A 20,857-nucleotide genomic window follows, 5' to 3' on the forward strand; every position below is an offset into this window, starting at 1 on the left:
AAGATATCCTGAGTTTTGGTGGAAGTTGTGGACTTGAAGGGAGATAAAACCAGGCCCACCAGAGATGAGCCTAGGGGTGAAGGGCCAAGGATGGGGGTGAAATTGATCACCCAAGTCAAATGCATCTGCACTAATATACATAGCATGTCATGGCTCTGTACCTTAGGGAGTGTTTTGCCTAAATAGAACTTGATTATAGTGATGATAAAGTTCAGTGCTTATGGGTAAGGATGAAAGGGAAGGCAAGTAAGGCAGATATCGTGCTGGGAGTCTGCTCTAGACCACCCGATCACGATGAGGAGTCAGATGAAGTATTCTGTAAGTGACTGGCTGAAGTTTCTGAAGCTGTGGCAGGGAAGGTTCAGATTGGATATTAGAAAGAATTTCTATACTGAAGGAGTGGTCAGGCACTGGAAGAGCCTGTCCAGGAAAGTGGTTGAGTCACCATCCTTGGAGGTATTCAAGAAATGTGTTGATGTGGCACTTCAAGCCTCTTTCTGTCATTTACCAGCAGTCCTGGCTAACTGGGGAGGTGCTAATGAACTGGCGGGTAGCAAATGTGGTAGCAAAAACCATCCACAAGAAAGGATGAAAGGAGTATCCGGGGAACTGCAGACCTGTCAGTCTGACCTTGGTGCCAGGGAAGGTCATGGAGCAGATCATCCTGAGTGTCATTATGCACCATACACAGAGAAACCAGGTGACCAGGTCCAGGCTGCATGGGTTTATGAAAGGAAGGTTCTGCTTGACAAAACTGATCTCTTGCTATGACAAGATGACCCACCTGGTCGATGAGGAAAAGGCTGTGGATGTTGTCTACCTGGATTTCCATAAAGCCTTTGACACTGTCTCCCACAGTGTTCTGATGAAGAATCTGGCTGCTCATGGCTTGGATGGGCACTGCTGGGTAAAGCACTGGCTGGACGACCTGGCCCAGAGAGTTGTGGCGAATGGAGTTAAATCCAGCAGGTGGCTGGTCACTAATGGGGTTCCTCAGGGCTCAGTATTGGGACCTCTTCTTTTTAACATCTTTATCAACAATCTTGAGGAGGAGATAGAATGCACCCTCAATAAGTTTGCAGATGACGCCAATTTGGGTGGGAGTGTTGATCTGCTTGAGGGTAGGGAGGCTCTAAAGAAAGACTTGGACAGACTGGATCAATGGACCGAGGTCAGTTGTATGAAATGCAACAAAGCCAAGTGCTGGGTCCTGCACTTGAGCCACAACAACCCCATGCAACAGGCTTGGGGAAGAGTGGCTGGAAAGCTGTGCAGCAGAAAGGGACATGGGAGTTCCGATTGATAGCCAGCTCTCCAAGATGCTGTTGTTCCAGACACCAGCTGTTAGATACTGTTTTATTGGTGTCACAGATTGAGCTTTAAGTCTATTTACACTTTTTTCCCCCTTGTAACTCCGAAAAATTATGATTTTAAAGGCAATACTGAATTGATGCTTGTGACATAAGGCTGCTTCATAGTTTCTTTTCAGTCACTGCCTTTGAGGAAGTACTTCATGCATTTACAAAGTACATGCACATTTTATCTTTTATCTCCTAAAAGCTCTTGTGTTTTTTTTCATATCAGACTAAGATGATCAGCTGAGCTGGATTGAAACTAGAGCCTTTTATCTAATTAATCAAGTTGTATTTCCATCACTGAAGTAAAGGCTATTTTATTTTCCTATATCTGGTTTTAAGTCAACTTGCATATAAGAATATAGTCCTGGGAAGGCTTTGCAAGGCGTAATGAGAAGCTTTTAAATAAGCAAATCTTGAAATTAAAGATTCATTGTAATGAAACAATATGAAACTTTCTCTGCTCATAATTTTGGCTTTTGCAATAGTTCTAGGCATGAAAATGGATTTTTCTAAATATGTTTGACATTTTTAGCTGTGAAAAGGCTGTGGATGTTGTCTACCTGGATTTCCATAAAGCCTTTGACACTGTCTCCCACAGTGTTCTGATGAAGAATCTGGCTGCTCATAGCTTGGATGGGCACTGCTGGGTAAAGCACTGGCTGGACGACCTGGCCCAGAGAGTTGTGGCGAATGGAGTTAAATCCAGCAGGTGGCTGGTCACTAATGGGGTTCCTCAGGGCTCAGTATTGGGACCTCTTCTTTTTAACATCTTTATCAACAATCTTGAGGAGGAGATAGAATGCACCCTCAATAAGTTTGCAGATGACGCCAATTTGGGTGGGAGTGTTGATCTGCTTGAGGGTAGGGAGGCTCTAAAGAAAGACTTGGACAGACTGGATCAATGGACCGAGGTCAGTTGTATGAAATGCAACAAAGCCAAGTGCTGGGTCCTGCACTTGAGCCACAACAACCCCATGCAACAGGCTTGGGGAAGAGTGGCTGGAAAGCTGTGCAGCAGAAAGGGACATGGGAGTTCCGATTGATAGCCAGCTCTCCAAGATGCTGTTGTTCCAGACACCAGCTGTTAGATACTGTTTTATTGGTGTCACAGATTGAGCTTTAAGTCTATTTACACTTTTTTCCCCCTTGTAACTCCGAAAAATTATGATTTTAAAGGCAATACTGAATTGATGCTTGTGACATAAGGCTGCTTCATAGTTTCTTTTCAGTCACTGCCTTTGAGGAAGTACTTCATGCATTTACAAAGTACATGCACATTTTATCTTTTATCTCCTAAAAGCTCTTGTGTTTTTTTTCATATCAGACTAAGATGATCAGCTGAGCTGGATTGAAACTAGAGCCTTTTATCTAATTAATCAAGTTGTATTTCCATCACTGAAGTAAAGGCTATTTTATTTTCCTATATCTGGTTTTAAGTCAACTTGCATATAAGAATATAGTCCTGGGAAGGCTTTGCAAGGCGTAATGAGAAGCTTTTAAATAAGCAAATCTTGAAATTAAAGATTCATTGTAATGAAACAATATGAAACTTTCTCTGCTCATAATTTTGGCTTTTGCAATAGTTCTAGGCATGAAAATGGATTTTTCTAAATATGTTTGACATTTTTAGCTGTGGTTTGTAAGCAGCTTTCTTAGAATCATAATGTTGTCTTTTGGTTTGTAGTATGACTAACCATAATATTTGAAGCAGTCTCTTGCTTTCTCTCTGGATTGGTGTTTCATTTGATTTTTGGGCCAAACATTATATTTCTACCCAATGCAATCTGCAAGAGTACAATTAATTATTTATTTATTTTTACAGAACAGGGGAGGGGAAAGATGAGCTCTGTGAATTTTCTTCAAGTCACTCAGGATTTTGAGATTTGAGGGTGGGGACACAAGTTAGATATCAGAGTAGTAGCATGGTGTTCAATGTCATCATTGCATGCCATGCCATGCCACCTTGAAAGCTTTGGACAATGAAAGCCCTGTGCTCCTGGCACAGCATCATTTCCCTCTGGTATTTCTGCAAGGCACACTTGCTAACTCACGTCACTTTTCTGTTTTCTCACAGTGCATCCCTGTCTTGATGGAAGGAAATGTTATTTTCCTGATAACTTGGCAGTCTGAGAGTTGAAATAATATAAGTAGCAAATTTTTAACACCAATTCATCCTTCTGCAAGGTCATGGAGCGCTCTGTTGCAGGCTGTGGAACCAGAATAAACTCTGGTAGAGACAGAAACAAAAACCAACCACAACAAAACCCAAACTCTTCTGAGTGTGGGTTTTAAGCTATACATTTCCAGTCTTATTTCAGAGCTTAATCTGTCATGGTAGGCTGCACTAGACTAGGCCACTGTTTGTGAAGTTTAGACAGTAACAACTTAGGATGCTAAAGGGAGCTGAAAATCATTTGCACATGTGGAACAGCGTGTACTTAATCGGCTTCTCCAGAGGTGAAAGGTCAGAATATTCCCTACTGCACGGCCTGTTTTCTATTTCAAAACACATGGGTATATGGGACATTTTCTTTTAATAAATGCTATTTATTTTAAAACAGTTTCCCAAAGCAGTAAGGTAGGACTGTTTACATACACTGACATGTTTCATAATTGCACAGACAGAGAGCAGAAATGGTTAATAACTTGGACCTGGTGAAATTTTCATATCAGCTTTGGGTTAGTGAATGTCTGTTAAATTAACAGTGCCCTTAGATTTTCCTGGTAAAGAAGAAATCGTCTTTACTTTTTCTAGCTGGTATGACAACCAGCTCTGGTATTCTCATGCACCTGGCAAAGAGAGGAGGAATGGAGACGGAGGTGCTGTACCCCTCTTCCAGTCATTAGAAATTTCCAGGCTGGAAATACATCTAAGGTGGACAAGGACATTCCTGCAACTCCTCCCCACCCACCCCAGCTTCATGGTTGTTTTGAAACAGTGATTTGGCTGAACTGTCCACATAGCTCTGGTACATTCCCCTGCTTTTTATGTTCTGTGTAGCAAACTGCAACTGATAAGCATCTTCCTCAATTTTTTGTCAGCAGGCTTGGGAAGCCAGGAATGTCCAGTCTTAGGGGGTTTTTGCTCTCATTACTTTTTCAAGGGTGATAAATTTGTTCTGAAAATATTGCAGGAACTAAAGACTTAAGCCTACTCATCTTCTCCAAGAAGCTTCCTAAGTAGAAAGAGTAGGTGTCTTAGAGCCTTTTAAAGCCTGTTTTAAGGACCTGATCTAAATCAATAAACAAATAACTAAAAAGTAATTTTTAAAATGAAAGTATTTTTCAAAACAATTTAATTAACTTCTAACCAAATTGAAAGTAGAAACTGGAATCCTCTATTTAAAAAACCAAACAAAATGCTTATTTCACTAATTACTCATGTGCTTCTTTGCCTTTGAGTTTTCATCTTGTCAGCAATTTGTGCACTGATTTTTGTTTTGTTTTTGTGTTCCTTTTAATTTTAAAAAATGGCAAAGGAGGAGTTGGGGGCAGCTAGAGTACAATGACTTGTGTTTCAAGGAAATCAAAATAGCATTTTGAATGTAATGAGATTCTTAGGTCACATTAAAGCCTTGAACTAGTCTTAAACTTAATTTTGAAAACTCATGCCTATAACATGTTTGCAAGCTAACATATGGGTGTATTGACTTTGCATCTGTGCTACTAAGGTTTTAATCAGTGCATTGGTTACCTGAGATGTTTCTTCTGTCATGCTATTTCTGTTGTGCCTTTTCCTGTTTTACAGGGGTTAGAAATTATGACTAGGGGAGGAATTAGTTATCCTTTATAATTTTCTTTGTAAGCCTGATGTAATGTCAGCTCATATTTTAATTATGGTTTTTAGCAAAAAAATAAGTTGCAAAGCACTTCTCAAATCTTGTGACTAAGTGCTCCACTTCTCAAATTTAATGCTTAATTGCTTTTATGAGAGTTGAGAGTTTTTTGAGAGGAGCTGTTTTCCTGTTGTGTACGGTAAAGGGTTTGCCTTTCTGCTCTGGCCTGTAGAAGTTCCGATGGAGAAACTTACAGCTGACTGTAAAGAAGGAGTTGTTTTTCTCTTCAGCTCATTCACTCAGCAGTGGTTCTGTTCCCTTTAATAGCTACACTCATATGTCACCCCCAAATCTGGCAAGCTGATGCCTTATTTGGTTTAAAGTTAAAGCCCATTTTGGCACTGGAAACTGAACAAGCTCATTCCAAAAGAGTAAATTTGGAATGAAGTTAACAAGGCTCTGTGCCAGCAGATAAGTCCAGCATGCTTCATAAATTAACATGCTGACACTTACATAATTTTTTAAACAATATAAGGTTGCTGGTAATGCATATAAAATGTGAGATTTATGAAATCTCTTTCATTTTACATATTATAGAGCAGCATTCAGGAAACAAAATATTTCATTAGGTGTGTTATGACAAGTATCTACAAGAACCATAATTTAACTCTTAAGACACCATGCACTGCCTCTAATAATAGCAGTCTCATTTTGTATTTTCACAATAATTAGTCCAATTTTTAAATTTCATCTGTGATTGTATGTATTTAATATATTTTTTGCTACATGTAAACTTCAACCTCGTTGTCTTTTCTGCATAAAATTTTATCATATTTATTAAAGGGATGCTGAAGAGATAAAGTGGGATCAAGATACTTATCTCCTGTTCTTTTCAAATCAGGAGTAAAATCTGAATGTTACTGTTAGATTATTCTCAGTGGCTGGTGGTGATTCTAAAACACGAGCTTTTTGCTGGTAGTGACTATAAACAGGCATGAATGTGTGTTCTGACAGCTTATTGCCTTGGAAGCTGATGGATGACTGTATTTCAGATGCGATCCTGCCAGCTTCTGCTGTGTACATCTTGCTTAGACGTTGCATCCTTTCTTTTTGACATGCATTTTGTCATTACTATCTAAGCCTCAGTGATGGGATGCAACTTACTGTATCTACACTATTCAGACTAAAACTGATACAGAATGTTGTGGTATGTCCCTGCTGTGTTAGTTTATAGGAATATGTACTGAAACTGTAACAGTGTCCTCTTCAATGTCAGGTGACTATAAGACCTGCAGAATTGATCATTCTAGTCCTGAACTAGTACAGATGAAAGGTGAATTACAGGACAAGGAATGTTTGTGTGGAAATTACCTTTGCTGCTGCTGGAGAAGGCACTGATTTTATTCAGTCATGCTTGACGTGACCAAAATTTCAGAGAATTTTGCCAAGTTCAAGACTTTAAGAACAGATCCGTAGTACAATTTGTGTGAGTAAAGAAACCTGTCAGGCAGGAGGTAGTAGCAGTGCTACTTTGGGAAAAACTTTTTGAAGGGATTAACATTTCTTCTAATAATTACTGGATGATAAGAGAAAGCTTGTCCTTCTTGGAGTGGTACAACTGTCAGCTGCAGAACCTGTGTGTAATAGCAGGTATGTCTCTCCCATTGAAAACACGTGTGTGTGTGTTTTCTCCATTCTTCTAGTTGGCTTTTGTCAGTGAAAGATTATATCTGGAAAAAGATCTGAATTCAAATGTCAGGAAAAGAACAGTGCTCTTTGATATGACTCTTCAGATTTAGCAGAGCAATGTTCTTGTATACAACTGTACTCCAACAGCATGAATGTCATTAAGAGTGTGTCCCTGGTGTTTCTTTTGGGCTTGCTTGCAGGTTTTTTGGGGCTTGTAGATCAGTAGGAGACCATAAGGTCTTGGAGCATGGTCCATGGTGGCTTGTTCTTTATCAGGTTTTTCCATTGACTGTTCTCTGTGTATTTGTGCACATTTGTGTGTATGAGAGAAAAATACCTTTAGCAATAGGTATTTACAGTTGTTTTGGATTAGTCTGCTGACCCCAAACCTCTATATGGGAAACTTAGAAGGAAGAAAAAGCAAGTTTTCTGCCTTAAGCCTGAAAGAATATACAGATTTTTCTAAGTACAGAGCAGTCCAATGTATGTGTCAAACTTTTAGATCAATACCTTGATCTATATTGTGTAGTCCCACTGGATGAATCTTCATACACAAACAAAAGTTGAGGTCCTGTGGAAGGCCACGGTCTTTTGTAGTCCAAGTGCCAAACTTTCTGAATAGTTTTCTTTAAGGAACAGGCATTGTATTTCTTTTAATATACAATTGTTATTTTACCTTCCATGAAGTACTGTATTCAAAATCTATTTTTCTTTTGCCTAGTGGCTTGGGTTTAGCATTTTAACAGCAGTTGCTATGGAAGAGTTAGCCATGTTTATTGGGTCGTGACAAACGCCAACAGCTGAAAGACAAATATGGTATTCTGTTTTAAGTGGAAGGTGGGCCCTGAGCCAGAGATCAGCAGCTTCAGAATGTAGCCAGCCACCAAGCTGGATCCCAGGATCCTGAAGCACACAGTAGGTACTCAGGCATAATGCTTAAATTTAGCTTATACTTCAAGTATTTTCCTCATTACAATTTGGATTTCTTTCTGTTTGTTAAAAAGATGCTGTCAGCTTGTCCACTCTTGTGAATTAGCTTCTTTACAGCAAAATAAAATGCTGAATGGAAGTAGATAATTATTCATTTCACACCTTGACCTGATCGGACCTTTTGCTTGCTTTTTTTTCAGTGAATGTAAGAGTAAGTGCACAGGTTTAAGAAAACATTTGCAAAAGCTGGCTGTATCATGAGAGGGGATACAACCACAACAGGGTCAAAACCAGTAGATACTTAACTAGGACAAACTTACCAGTTTTATTGACATATAGTTACTGCATCTGAAATAGTCAATGTGAAAACTGTCAGATAACTCAAACAGTTATAAAACTGGCATTCAGACATTCACTATTGCAATACTCCAGCATATGAAGAGTTAATACAATTCGTACCATAGTTGGGAATCTCTGCTCTTGAAGGTTCCTAGAACTGTAGAAATCCAGGCCAGAATTTGAGTGTAATCCCTCCACAGCTTTTCAAAAGATAATCCTCTCTCTGCAATGTGAAGACAGGTAAATCACAGTATATCAAGCCAGTGCTTTGAAATGTGAGTAAACCTCTCCTAACAAAGATCTCTCTGGAAATAAGGATCTGGAAACTGTCTTTCTATCCTTGCCACCACTCCCTCACCTCCTTCAAAAAAATCCCCAAGAAAACCAAACCAAGAAACCATTCAGAAATGCAAAAAATGTCTCCCTGAAGGTTGAGTTTTTCCTCTTGTCTGTCTGTTGCATTAGAGCAATTTCTGTTTTGCTCTTCCCAGAACTTAAAAGTAACTTGCCAAAGTCTCTTCGGGTGAGGTAATGTCAGAATGTTTAAAGTCAGGACCTTCTAACCAACACTGGTCACGTGCTGTGGGAGCTGTTAGCCACTGTACATTTAATGACCTGATGCAGGAGACATCTTTCTGCCTTTGGAAGCTCTGGATTTTCAGTAATGATGGCCACCAAGATGCCGCAGGTAATGCTGTTGGTAGACATCTGGATAATGTAAGGCAAGAGCCAGAGTACAAGACCTTGAGTATGTTAAAATGGAATTGCAGTATTTTTCAGTGCTATTTCATACTTGCATGGCAGACTGCCTTTCCTTCAATAGTCCTCTTGCCTCTGGGGCTGACAGGAAGAGCAAGAGTGGTAGAACAGGAGGGAAATGTAGGAGAGGCTGCCCTGCAGAGGGGTAGTAAGAGGCTCATAGAACCTGGAGAGTTTCAGAAGTGTCTTTCAAAGAACTTGCCATAACAATTTTTATCTTCCCCCATTGTTCTTGTTCTTTGTTCTTCCCAGCCTGGTCTGACTTTCTAAGTGTTTCCTGGGGAGAGCATTTGTAGACAAACGGGTTGTGTGTGGTGAAGGAAGAAGGTTGGCAAGGTTGGCTCCATGAAATAGGCTAAATATTCTGTTTCCAGGGCCTGAAAAGCTCTCTCTGGTCTTGTCTGCCTCTGATGTCCCAAATGGACTGCTCTTTCTCAACCAGTAATCATCTGCCCTCTCTGTTTTTTTTGTTGTTCTTGTTTTTGGTAGAGGGTGGGTTTGGACGACTAACTTGTATCTCTGAAACATCTGTTGTTTCTGTATCTCAGGTACAGGATGTGCCTGTGAATATAGGTCTATAAGGAAGTGACAATTTATTTTTATCTAGTTATTTTCCCCTCCCTATATTAAGTCGATAACTAAGACCTTATAGGACCAAGGTGCTGTACAATATGCTTCAGAAGGCTGCTTCCTGTCTCAAAGCCTGTGCTGTTTATGACCACATGATGAAACAGATAAAGGAAGAGTGTGTTGTAAAAAATTAAGAAGGCTTGGATAGTAAGCATAAGTTTTAGGATGTTACCATTTATCAGTGATATGTGCTAATGAAAAGTCAGTTTTCTGTAACTGCTTAAACCCCAGAAATTTTGTAATTAAAACTGTAGTGACTGGAAATTATTATCAGATGCTGCCATAGGTTTGGGACAATTTATTTCTCTGACCACTTATGTTCCTTATGACTTAAATTATAATTACAAAAATATTGCACTTCTCTATAGCAGTCTGCTTGCTTCAGAACATGGATTGGTGGCTAGCAGAGGGTTTTTTTGTGTCCTGTGTGTTTTCCCATGGATTTGATGGCATACAGCTTTCACTCTTTATGCTTCAGATTGTGTATAGTGCTGCCTTGTGACTTGTTCCTTGGAGTTGGCTGCAGGAGCCAATGAAATGAATCTATAAATAGCTCCTAGAGCTCTTTGGGAGCATGTAAGTATTGCCTTCTACTACCTCAGCCAGACTGGATGCAGTCATTTGTTCTCTTTTATGGTTTAGGGAGGGAAGGACTATTCTCACCTGTTCAAGTATTTCCAGTTATATGTGAAAACCCCTCTATCTATACCAAATGAATCAGTGGTAGTGTAAGAAAAGCCTTTAGCAAGTCTTGAGCCAGCAAGTATTTGTACATGTTTCACATTACAGTGTGGAGCTCTAACCTGAGGAAGCATGACTTGGGTCAGTGCATGCTTGGGATTTATCTAGCAAATCACAGTGACAGAAGCAGTGCAATGACCCACTTAGAACAACATGTTCAGCCTCTTCAGTGTTCCCCATCAGCAGTGCTGGTTTCAGTTGTGTACTTAACCTTGTGCTGAAAAATGTCTTGATACAAATGGCTGAAAGTTTGATTATTATTTTAATATAAAAGTCCATTTCCTTGTTTTTTAAATGGTGCTGGTAGAAAGTCTTGAAATAAAATGCCTCCATTTCCTTTTAATGTAAGACAGCCAAAAAAGTCTTAAAGGACAGGATCTTTTAAGATATGTAAATAGCAGACTACCTTTCAAATCACTTGGAGCTAGAGCTAGAACTAGGCACTCAAAGTGGACCTAGGTGAGTACAGGGCTCTCTCTTGCAAAGGGAAATCGTGGCTTGTGACAGAGGAGTATATCTCCTGCTTTTTGGAAGGAAGTATCAAGAGTGACTGTTTAACTGTGGTAATTCTTCACTGGTAGAAATAAATAATAACATTATTCTCTGGGTATTTTTAAAGTGGTTTACTGATTTTTCTGATGGATGGAAAATGTCGGAGGATTACTTTGCTATGCATGTATGTGAGTGATGAAATAACAGCTTCCAAGTTTGTTATTTGTTGGCAGCAAGAAACATAAATTGTTGAGGTGTGAGTATTTGTACTGAGGATAAACCTAGCAACGCATTTCTGGTTGTCAGGCAACACTCTTTTATTGTTTTTTTTCTCCCTACAGTGTCACTTGTGATGTAATGTCATTCTGTGCACCTAATCTGTAAATAGATGTGACATCACTATACAAAAGCTGCTCAAAAATGGCTATGGATATTTACTACACTCATTACAACTGTTTTAGTTAGTCCTTCCTACTTCCTGCTAATATTAAATAGTCTATTAACACAGAACTTTGCTTCTTCTCCTTGACTTACGAAGAAACAGAAGTTAAATACTAGAAGGCATAATTCTCTGATACTTTATATATGGGTTTCACATTGGTGCAAATAAATCAGATGCTGGGAGTTTTGCATGCAGAGCTGCTAAAGAACTACTGTGCACAGTGTAACTATTAGGGTTACACTAAAAATTGTACCTACAGGGTTGTTCATACTCTTCCCTGGTTTAATCACTGCACATTAACCTAGAAATGTCTGTTATTCCTTCTGTGTTTCAGAGGAGACACAAAATACTTGAATGAGACCCTATTTTTCACCTGTAGCACTTTTTTTGGCCTAAATAGTATTTGAGTCAGAGTATTGCAAACAGGTATTCATTAAATCTTTTCTTTCCCTTCCCAGGGATTTCTGTAATATTCTGCATAAATATATAAAAATATTTTTAATTTTCAAAGGATTGTGACTTCACTATATTGATGAGAGTAATAGAGTCTACTGGGCAACTTTGAGTTAGGACTTAGGAACATAGATATCTGGACACTGGGAGGATGAAAAAAGTAAAATGGCATTTTTTGCATCCAATCAAATAAATAGCATGATGGTGATTGATTACCTATAGAGTTGTAGAGAAGAAAGCAATATTAAATTTACCATTACTGCTTACTGCGTATGGATGAGGTACCAATTTCTACATGTTGGTCTGGCAAGTTACAGGCTCTGTAAAATGGGTGGATTCAGGTCTTGGTCTGATTGATACATTCGCTGGATTAACAAGGGGTTCTGCTGTATAAACATGTTTAAAACTTGAATTATTTGGCCTTTCTATATGCCTTTGTAGCTACATTGGCAAGTTAACCCTGAAGTTCAAACCTGTTAGGTACTGGAGAAGGCAACTATCTGCTGTTTGGAGCCACATAGGTTTGAACTTCAGGGTTAACTTGCCAGTTAGGTACTGGAGAAGGCAACTATCTGCTGTGCTGTGTAGTGGGAGCAGTTAAAGTAGTTGTTTCTGGTCTCTTCACTCATACTTTTCAATATAATAAAACCGAAACAAACTGGAAATTCAGTTGCTTCAGTGCTTCTCTTGGGCAATTTTCTTTTCAAGGTCGCATAGAAACTGTATTTCCAGTATTGTGGGATCTGTTGACTTCAATGGAGTTTGCTGCTAATGGGAGCAAAGGCAGGGTTTCACCTTGTAACTATAAATGCTGTAAGGGAATATACTTAGCAATGACCTAAGGTCTTTCTAGAGCTACTGACCTCATGTTTCTAGACTCCCATTGGCTTGTGCACTGCTTTTTCAAATGCATGGGAAGCACCTCGTGTTCCTGTCCAGGTCTGTACATCAGCAGTTAAAAGACAACTAGTAAATAGCAGGCATTGCAGAATGACAGCATGCTTTGCTTTGACACTGGTGACAGAATGTTAAGCCTGCTGGTGTGACCCTTCACTGAGCTTGAGATATAGATCATTACCTAGAACTGCTCGTGAATTGGTCTTCCTGGCTTGTTGTTGTCTTGTGGCTTTTCTTGTTTTAAGAGGCATTTGCCTCAACAGCAAATGCATGGCTCACTGCAGTGGAAATTATTGCTTTTTTAGGGACACTCTGGTTACCTTACCTTTTTGTCTGTAATGTAGCCCAATCCTGCAACAAACTTTATTTCATGTGGACTGACTGATAATTTTTTTAATCTGTTAACACAGCTTCCAGGTTGTAGCATTAAAAGAAATCTTAATAAAAACCAAGATGTGTGCTACATATCCTGCCTAGATAAAGGGAAATTGGTTTGGTACATAATTTCTTAGAAAAATATGTGAATATCTGAGGCTTTTAATCAATTTGTTTTGGTCTCTTTCTAGATATTAAACTGGCTGGCCACTAATTCCCCTGGTCTCTTGTCCTCTGGCCTTAAGGACAAAGCACTGCCTAGTCCTGTGGGTTCTCACTTATCAATTTGTAGAGGAGTATATAAGAACGAAAGGTCAAAGAAGTTCTTTAATCTCTTCCTCAAACAGTGTAGGAAGGATTTCAGCAGGCAACTGATTTGAATATAGTTGGTTTACATGGATATGACTTTAGTATTTCTCTACTTTTTGACTGAAACAGTAGTGTGTCAAGCTTTTCCTGAAGTGTCAATGACTTGCTAGTCATATTACAATGACCTCTCTCTTCCCTTTTTTCATCCCCTTTGCAAAGAGGGGATTTTACCCCTTAACCACCCAGATTGTTTTTATGTTTGTGGGACTGCACCAACCAGTTGATGTTACCAGGCTAGCTTTTATAGAAAAAGACTATTAAAGCACAGTACTTCCTCCTTCTTACAGTTCTTACAGTGAAGCAGTGCTTCAGTGATGTCCCAGATCCTGCAGTGAGTCACCCAGCAAACATAAAGGATAAACCACATGACATTTGATTGCATATTCCAATTTACTTATAGGTCTGTAAGAGGAGATGCAGCCGTGGGTTTAAGCTAACTTTGCACTGGAAGGGCACATGTACTTCTGTGGCAATATTACTGTCCAAATTGAGAGCTCTCCCAGTGCTGGCAATATTGATATTGACAAAGGAGTTTAATCTGCTGGAATTTTAACAGTGGCCCCTAGTCTTAACCTTCCTGTAGACCAAGTGACCATTTTAAGCTACACACTGGTGTATTTATTCAGAAGTGTTAGTGGCTTTGCAGTTTCCAACCCATCTATTCTAAAGTCAGAACTGAGCATGAAGCTGCTTTGAGGTACTAGAGCCAGTAGGGGGGAAAAAATAAGTGAATGCTGCTGCTTGCTTACTTGGCTGCTTGTTCCACGTGTTGCTTTTGTTTGAAGAGTTGTTCCTTGCCAGATAGATATTAGTATGGAATAATTCAGTTTTGCAGGCAGAGTCCTAAGTGTAACACTCTCACCCCCCCATCTGTATTTTCCTTAGATCTTACTTCTATGCTGTTGCATTACAGAGGAGTTCTTGTTTTGCTTTTTTTGAAGGAATAGGGCATGGAAACTTTGCCAGCTATGAAGAGGTTGCCTTTGTATGTCTTACCTTTGTGCTTCTGGAGTGGAGGGTGGCTGTAGCAACAGAAAAAAATATCTCAGATTAGCACCAGCAATGCAGGAAGCAGAACATCGCTTTGGAACTTAAGTGTTTTGGGGATGACATTGAAGTGGACTAACTGAGAGCTGTGTGACCAGTGCTAGTTGCCCATATACATAAAACAGGTGTATGATGGGTGATGGAAAAAAAATTGCTGTAAAAGGCAAAACTATGTGCCTAAGAGCTTGAAGAGTTAAGCACTTTGCAACACTTACGTAGTATGTTGTGTATTTTGAGAAATGATGGAGGAAACAGTTGTGTACTCCAAGCAAAATTTATTAGAAGTCTATTCAAGGGAAAAAAAAACACAGAGACCTTTTGCTTGTAGGAATTCAGTCAGTTACCTGAAAGCCAGGTATGAAAAACTTGTATTTTTCTAAAATCAGTTACAGAGTAGAAACAGTACTTTTTAAATATCACAGGCAACGATATTTAAGTATTCAATAATAAACGGCATCAAAGATAGGTATTAATCTCACAGCAAAGCTGCATGCAGATCTAGTTTAAAATTGAAAGCCTTTGAATATAAAGCTTTTGCCATGAAATCTGCAATAATAAAGGTATGCTGCACAAAGATGTTTCTTTACCTTTGTCTTAACGACATTTCTCAGTAATAAAGACATATGTACATTTAGATTTGGCTGGTAAACCATATTTTAATTAATAAAATTTTGCATAAAATGCTATCTTACAGAATTGCACTATCCAGATGTGCTTATGGTAAATAGAGCAAGAAAAGAAATACGCATTGAAATGTTCTGTATGGGAAGAGGGCAAAGATCAAATAAGTAACTTAATTTTTTTTAAAAATCAACAACCAAATGGCTCTGTACAAAAAAGCAAACATATGTACAAAATGCTACAGAGACTACATACATTTTGATAATTTCAATCCTTTACCCTTGAGAAATGCAGTAGAAGCTTTTGCCATCTATAAGGTGCTGAAAAAACCAAATCTGAATTTTTATTTTTATGAAGCCATAGTAATTATCATCCTGTGCCTTAATTTCATTCACTATTTAAGCTTACTTTTGCTTATGGAAAATGTATCTTTTGAAATACTTGTTTCATTCAGGAAAAAAACAAAACACCACCCTCTAAAATGTATCAGTTTTAATACGTGACACTTTTTTTTTTCCCTGTGCTAAATTCCTAAAAAGAATGTGTAACTCAGGTTCCCTTAACATACATATCTATACATATAGTGAAGCAAATCAGTATGTGATATTCGTGAATATTTTTCAGGTGGCTATGTTAAAGAAAAAAACCCCCAACCAATAACCCTTTGCACTAACACTGTTTACCTCCTGCTTCTTAAAATTCCTGTGATATGTAAAAACACTAACCTCTCATATTTCATGTTGCTCACTATTACAACATTTTCATTACAACCACTTAATCTCAGACCTCAGTAGCAGGTTATTATTGTCTATGCTTATATCATTGTCTATCTCTTCATCAAGTCCTCCTTCCCAAGATCTTACGCCTCTTGCGCTTCTTACCTTTTAACAGAAAACGCTACAGCTTAATAAGGGAAAGAAAAAATGTTTAAAAAAAGGTTTAGCCAATACTGTTGCACCCGTTCAAAACACTTGCAGTTCTTTCATGTTTCACTACGCTTGCTTGAGATTTTACAATCACTGTGCATATGTTACAACATACAAGTGCAGGCAAAAATTCTATATTATAATTTGTCATACACTGTAAACCAGTACAATAGGCAAACCTGTGATACGGCAAAGTGAAAGCAACAAATGCTGCCAAGCTAATAAGAATGTGGAAACTTTTTTTAAAAAAACAGTAGACAGCAACTTCCCCCTGTATTACATGCATACTGAAAAAAATCCCACCAGGCTTCATGATAGTAACACAAATGTCCAAGCCAAAACCAGTTTCTCCTCCTGTCCCATCCCCCTTTCTCCCCAACTCCCCCCTCCCCAGCAATTCACCTGTGTACCTGTCATCAGGCTTTTCCTACTGTGTTTCAAATGAAAATACTTTAAAGCAGGGAGTATTTAAATGTTGAAACGATTCCTCTTGTTTCAGAAAAGCTTAGTTATTCACATCGTGGTTGTTGCTGTAATACTGCTGGAACGGTTTGGCAGGTGGGATGGGATGAGGATGAACTAGATGGCCTCTATCTGAGACTGCAAGCAAGAAAACAGAAGGGCAGCGTAGCATGTTTTCTGGCAGCTTTATGCAGATGTGTTGCAGAGATGCAGCATAAATAAGTAGGGAAAAAAATTCACAGCCTCTTGACATAGTTCCCAGGGAAAGTACCAAAGAATTTGGTTCTTCTTGAAGTTCCTGAAATTAGAAGCAATAAATGAAAGATGGGAATAACAACAGGATATCGCTACGTAAGCATGGCCTTGACATTTTTGTTTCATATTGCACAAACACAAATATCTACAGTTCTTTGTATTGTAACTTAGAAAAGTTATTTTGAATTTCATTTGTGAGTTGTGAATTTTAACAAATTGTAACTCCAGGAAGGAAAAAGCAAATAAGGACGTTTGATTAAATTGTTAGGCCTGATTAAAATATGTGCTAAGATTTTGACTTGGTAAACAGAAATAGTATAATTTCAACAACATTGAGTCTATTTAAATCTGAATTTTTAAAATGCTGAGGACTAGATGATTAAGTTAGCGATTGTGTGCATGATGGTTTATGGAATGATTAAGCCACCTTATCCAGGCCGAGTTATGAAATGTCTGTTTGTTCAGTAATACTTGGTTCTCACAAGTAGTGAACTCTGTAGATGCATTAATGCAAGTTAGTTTCATGTTACCTGGTCTTTATGAAGAGAACAGCAATACATGGTCCATTTTGTGTCATGCGAGAATGATAAAAGTGCTGTACAACAAATTGGAGGCAGATGCCAATTTGTGTCCATCACTTTCCGAAAGACAAAAATGAAAAATCGCCCACTGATTTCCATGGGTTTTGGTTGGGATTTCTCCTGATAAAGCCAGGTTTAGATTACATCAAATACCAAAGAAACGATTTGTTTAAAAGGCACCAAGCAAAGAGCTCAGAAAATGTTAGTAAGAAAAACATAAATGAAAAAGCAACCAGTTAAAACATACCCACAAACCATCCATCATCACATTTTTCCATCACATCAATGACATCTCCCTCTCTGAGCTCCAATTCATCTTCGTTCCTAGGAGTATAGTTATATAGAGCCTGAAACCTTAAATAGGACAAATGATGCATTTTAAAAAGAAGTAAGAGTTCTTTACACCTCTGCTGAAGTAAAGGAGCTGGTTTAAACATTAACTAATAAGAACCCTTTTTGAAAGCATAGGGAAAAGGGTCTATTTTGTCTGGTGGACTTCAGAGCTAGGTACATAGTAAATAAATAAAACTTTGCTGGAAAGGTAACTCATCAGACACTGAGGACTCAAGGCAAGCCTGATAACTCCTACCAGTTACTTTGAACATAGAATGCTAGTACTATTTCACTAATTTATTTATTTATCTATTTATTTTTAGCATTATTTTGTAGAGGCATCACCAAAACAGAGGACTCCTAGAGGGGAGTCTGTAGATGCACTAGCCCCTTAACCCCATATGATCATAACCCAAAGCTGTGACTCTGCCTTTAAGCTCCAGAAGGCTGGCCCTAGTATATGCATTCTCTGCATTCTCTGCAGACCAAGTGCCATAAGCCTCTTCTGTAGTTGGTGCAGGAAGGTGCTCAGGAGAGGGGCTCATACACACCATGTCTGGGGGACCTCCCTGTGCCTCTCATTAGCAACTGCTTGGGCAAGGCTTGGCACTGTGTGAGCTCTGTGTGTATAAGAGGTGCCTTCCTTTGTGGGAAGGTGGAGAGTAATCCCTATTTTAAAAGATACAGCCATAACCCCTTCCCTGGTTAAAACTGCTCCTGAGATAGATATAGAGATAGATATGTATAGATATAAAAACTATGTGTGTGTGTATATATAAATATAAATATATATATATAAAATGTCTGGGAGTGATAGAGAGGCTTGAATCAAACTAGGGACATAAGAACAGAATCTCAAAGGGTATTCAGACATTGACGTGTACCTCTACCCCAGGCCACAGGCTGCAGGTTGAATGATCTGAGATGGATAAATGGTAAAAGGTATGAGATTACTGAATTTGTTATCTTTCATTCCTTGTCAGCTTTTAATAGACTATCTTGGAATGGAAAGAATGGCAATAAACTCTTAACAGGGGGAACTGAAGGTGCTGACAGCCCACAGGAAGGATTGCTGCGAAAGCCCAAGTCCTGCACAGTCAGCATCTGCCTTGTTTTCTCAGCACCTGTGCTGCCATTACGCTTCCCCCAGTTAAAAAAAAAAAACACCAAAAAAACTCCCCATTGACTTTTTGGTGCTGAATATCTCCATTAGCTCTCTATCATTCAGGCAAAGTTTCCATGAAATGCTTATTTCCATAAAAAATTCCTGCTCTTGAAATTTCTATTTGAAAATCCTGTATACAAACTGGTTCTAGGCTTAGTGTAATGATGATTGTCTTGAATAAACGACACATACTTTTCATTTGCTGGTTTGGAGAAAAAAAAGACACTGTTCCATGAGAAAAAAATATTTTAACTTGATCTCTTATGACTGGCAGTTATGTCCCCAAATCTGAAAATCTGATTTTTTATTTTAATCACACTAACAACATGGAACAGGACTGGTTATTTAAGCAATTATGTCCAGTAATTTGTGTAGCACAAGTAAGAACAATCTGCAAAAAATTAAATAGCAATAACTTTTCTGTCAGGCTTATCATTATTTCAGGAAAGCTGAGCTATGATGATATTTCAAGATTGCTTAAATGCAGCTTCCAAATGTAGAGGAGTTACAGATGTAGTGTGTCATGAATAAGATTTAAGCCAAATACTTACTCCAATACAGTAACAAAAGCTTCCCAATTAGCACTCTTTGTACTTTTGAAATCTAATCTTGGTAATTTCCAGATAATCCATTTTAATAACTCCTTTGTAGTAATTTCATTCTCTTTGCTCTTCATGCTCTCTTATTTCTTAAATATGAAAAATCTACTACCATTTACAACACTAACAATACATATTCAAGACAAAGAATGTTTGGTTGGCAATTGATATATATTTATATTTTTAATTTTAGGAATAAGTAACTTTAGTAATGAACTTCTTAAAATATATTGAAAAAAATTAGATAACAATTTCTTACAAAACAGTGTTAGGTGCTTCATTATGCTCAACAAAACCAACAGGAACTTGTGGTTTTAGTGATATTGAGACCAAAATGTTCAATTTTCATTATATATTATCTGTGGTATTGTTATTTGCCCTTCTCTTGCCCCTTTTTTCAAGTGACTGACAGGTAAACTTTCCAATATTTTTAAATGCTAAGCCTAGTTACATTAAGGAGAATCCACCTAATAGGGGCATACTCTAAAGAGCTCTGATGCTAGGGAAGGAATGGCTGCTGGTTTCAATGATTGCTGAGGCAGGCACTGACTGCAAGACTCAGGGCAGGGCACGGGGCAGGCGCGAAGGAGGGCAGAGAATCAAAATGACCTTGCACCAAATTTGCAGTATACTAGGCAGCAGTGAAATAGCCTTACATGGCTTATCCCAGGTTCCATTGTTTGTGAAAATAAGCCTTGAGATCTAGGTTCTTCTCCAGTTTTTAGAAAGAGTTTCTTGTATCTTGTAATTTTTTAATTGCACGTGTAAATTGCACCAAAGAGTGTGAGCCTATGTTGCTGTGATCAACATTATCAAGTTATTTTTTTAATCTCTGTTCACACCTGTTTCTGAATAATTTGTGTGGAGTCAGTAAAACAGATGACTTGGGACAATGACAAATCTTTAATTGGCATTCTGCTGAGATGTAGTAATGGAGAAAATACAATCCTCAAACTTTATTTTTTACAAAATATCCCTTTTAAGTATAAATGATGGAGAACTGTAAGTTGGCACATCTGTCTGAATTTGATGTGAATTAAACAAGTAAAACTTTGCCCTCTGGCACCTTCTTGGATATATTCCTACATCATGCACTTCTCTGTAAATTTCTGAAATCTCTTCATAGTTGTACTGTGCAGGTTAACAAATGATTTGAGGATGTGCTGGCTATTACTGGAGTGTTAAGTGTTAGTTTAGTAGACAAGAAGCATACTTACGGTTCCCCCCCACTGTGTATGTTTTCATGAGCAAGCACAGGGCGCTGTGGCTGAAATGAAATGATTTGAAATGTAATAAAGATTTGGAATCTACGGTCCGAATATTTGAATAGGGGCATGATAGATAGTTGCTTGAGAGTTCATATTCTGCCTTGCAGAAAATAACACCCCTCCTGCCCCCATTCCAACTCACAAAAAATTCTTAAGAGAAGTGGGAAGCAACGGAATCTTGGCAGGTTTAAAGATCTCATTTTTTGAGGACGTAATAAAAGCAAAAGCAAAACTGAACTATATCAACAGTCCATTCTATTTATAGTATAGCAGAAAGTTGGAATAGAACCCTGCTGCCTCTTCACTGTGAAACAGAAATAGCATTAAAAAAAATGGGTGCACCTGCTGAA

At 38.4% G+C, this 20,857-nt stretch overlaps 1 protein-coding gene across 5 annotated transcripts in view; it reads right to left on the minus strand.

Annotated features, from left to right (window-relative positions):
* Positions 1-16,092: 16,092 nt before the first annotated feature.
* SORBS2 (sorbin and SH3 domain containing 2) overlaps positions 16,093-20,857 on the minus strand; it is a 79,208-nt gene continuing 74,443 nt past the window's right edge. For all 5 annotated transcript variants that reach the window (XM_010002462.1, XM_010002463.1, XM_010002464.1 and 2 more), the window contains 3 exons: positions 20,457-20,506; positions 17,390-17,496; positions 16,093-16,604 (listed from right to left, as the gene is read on the minus strand). In XM_010002462.1, the coding sequence (XP_010000764.1) occupies positions 16,543-16,604; positions 17,390-17,496; positions 20,457-20,506 (219 nt within the window). In that variant the 3' untranslated portion in view covers positions 16,093-16,542. The remainder of the gene's footprint in view (positions 16,605-17,389; positions 17,497-20,456; positions 20,507-20,857) is intronic.

This window comes from Chaetura pelagica, unplaced genomic scaffold, assembly GCF_000747805.2.
Source record: "Chaetura pelagica isolate M959 unplaced genomic scaffold, ChaPel_1.0 scaffold67, whole genome shotgun sequence".
NCBI lineage: Eukaryota > Metazoa > Chordata > Aves > Apodiformes > Apodidae > Chaetura > Chaetura pelagica.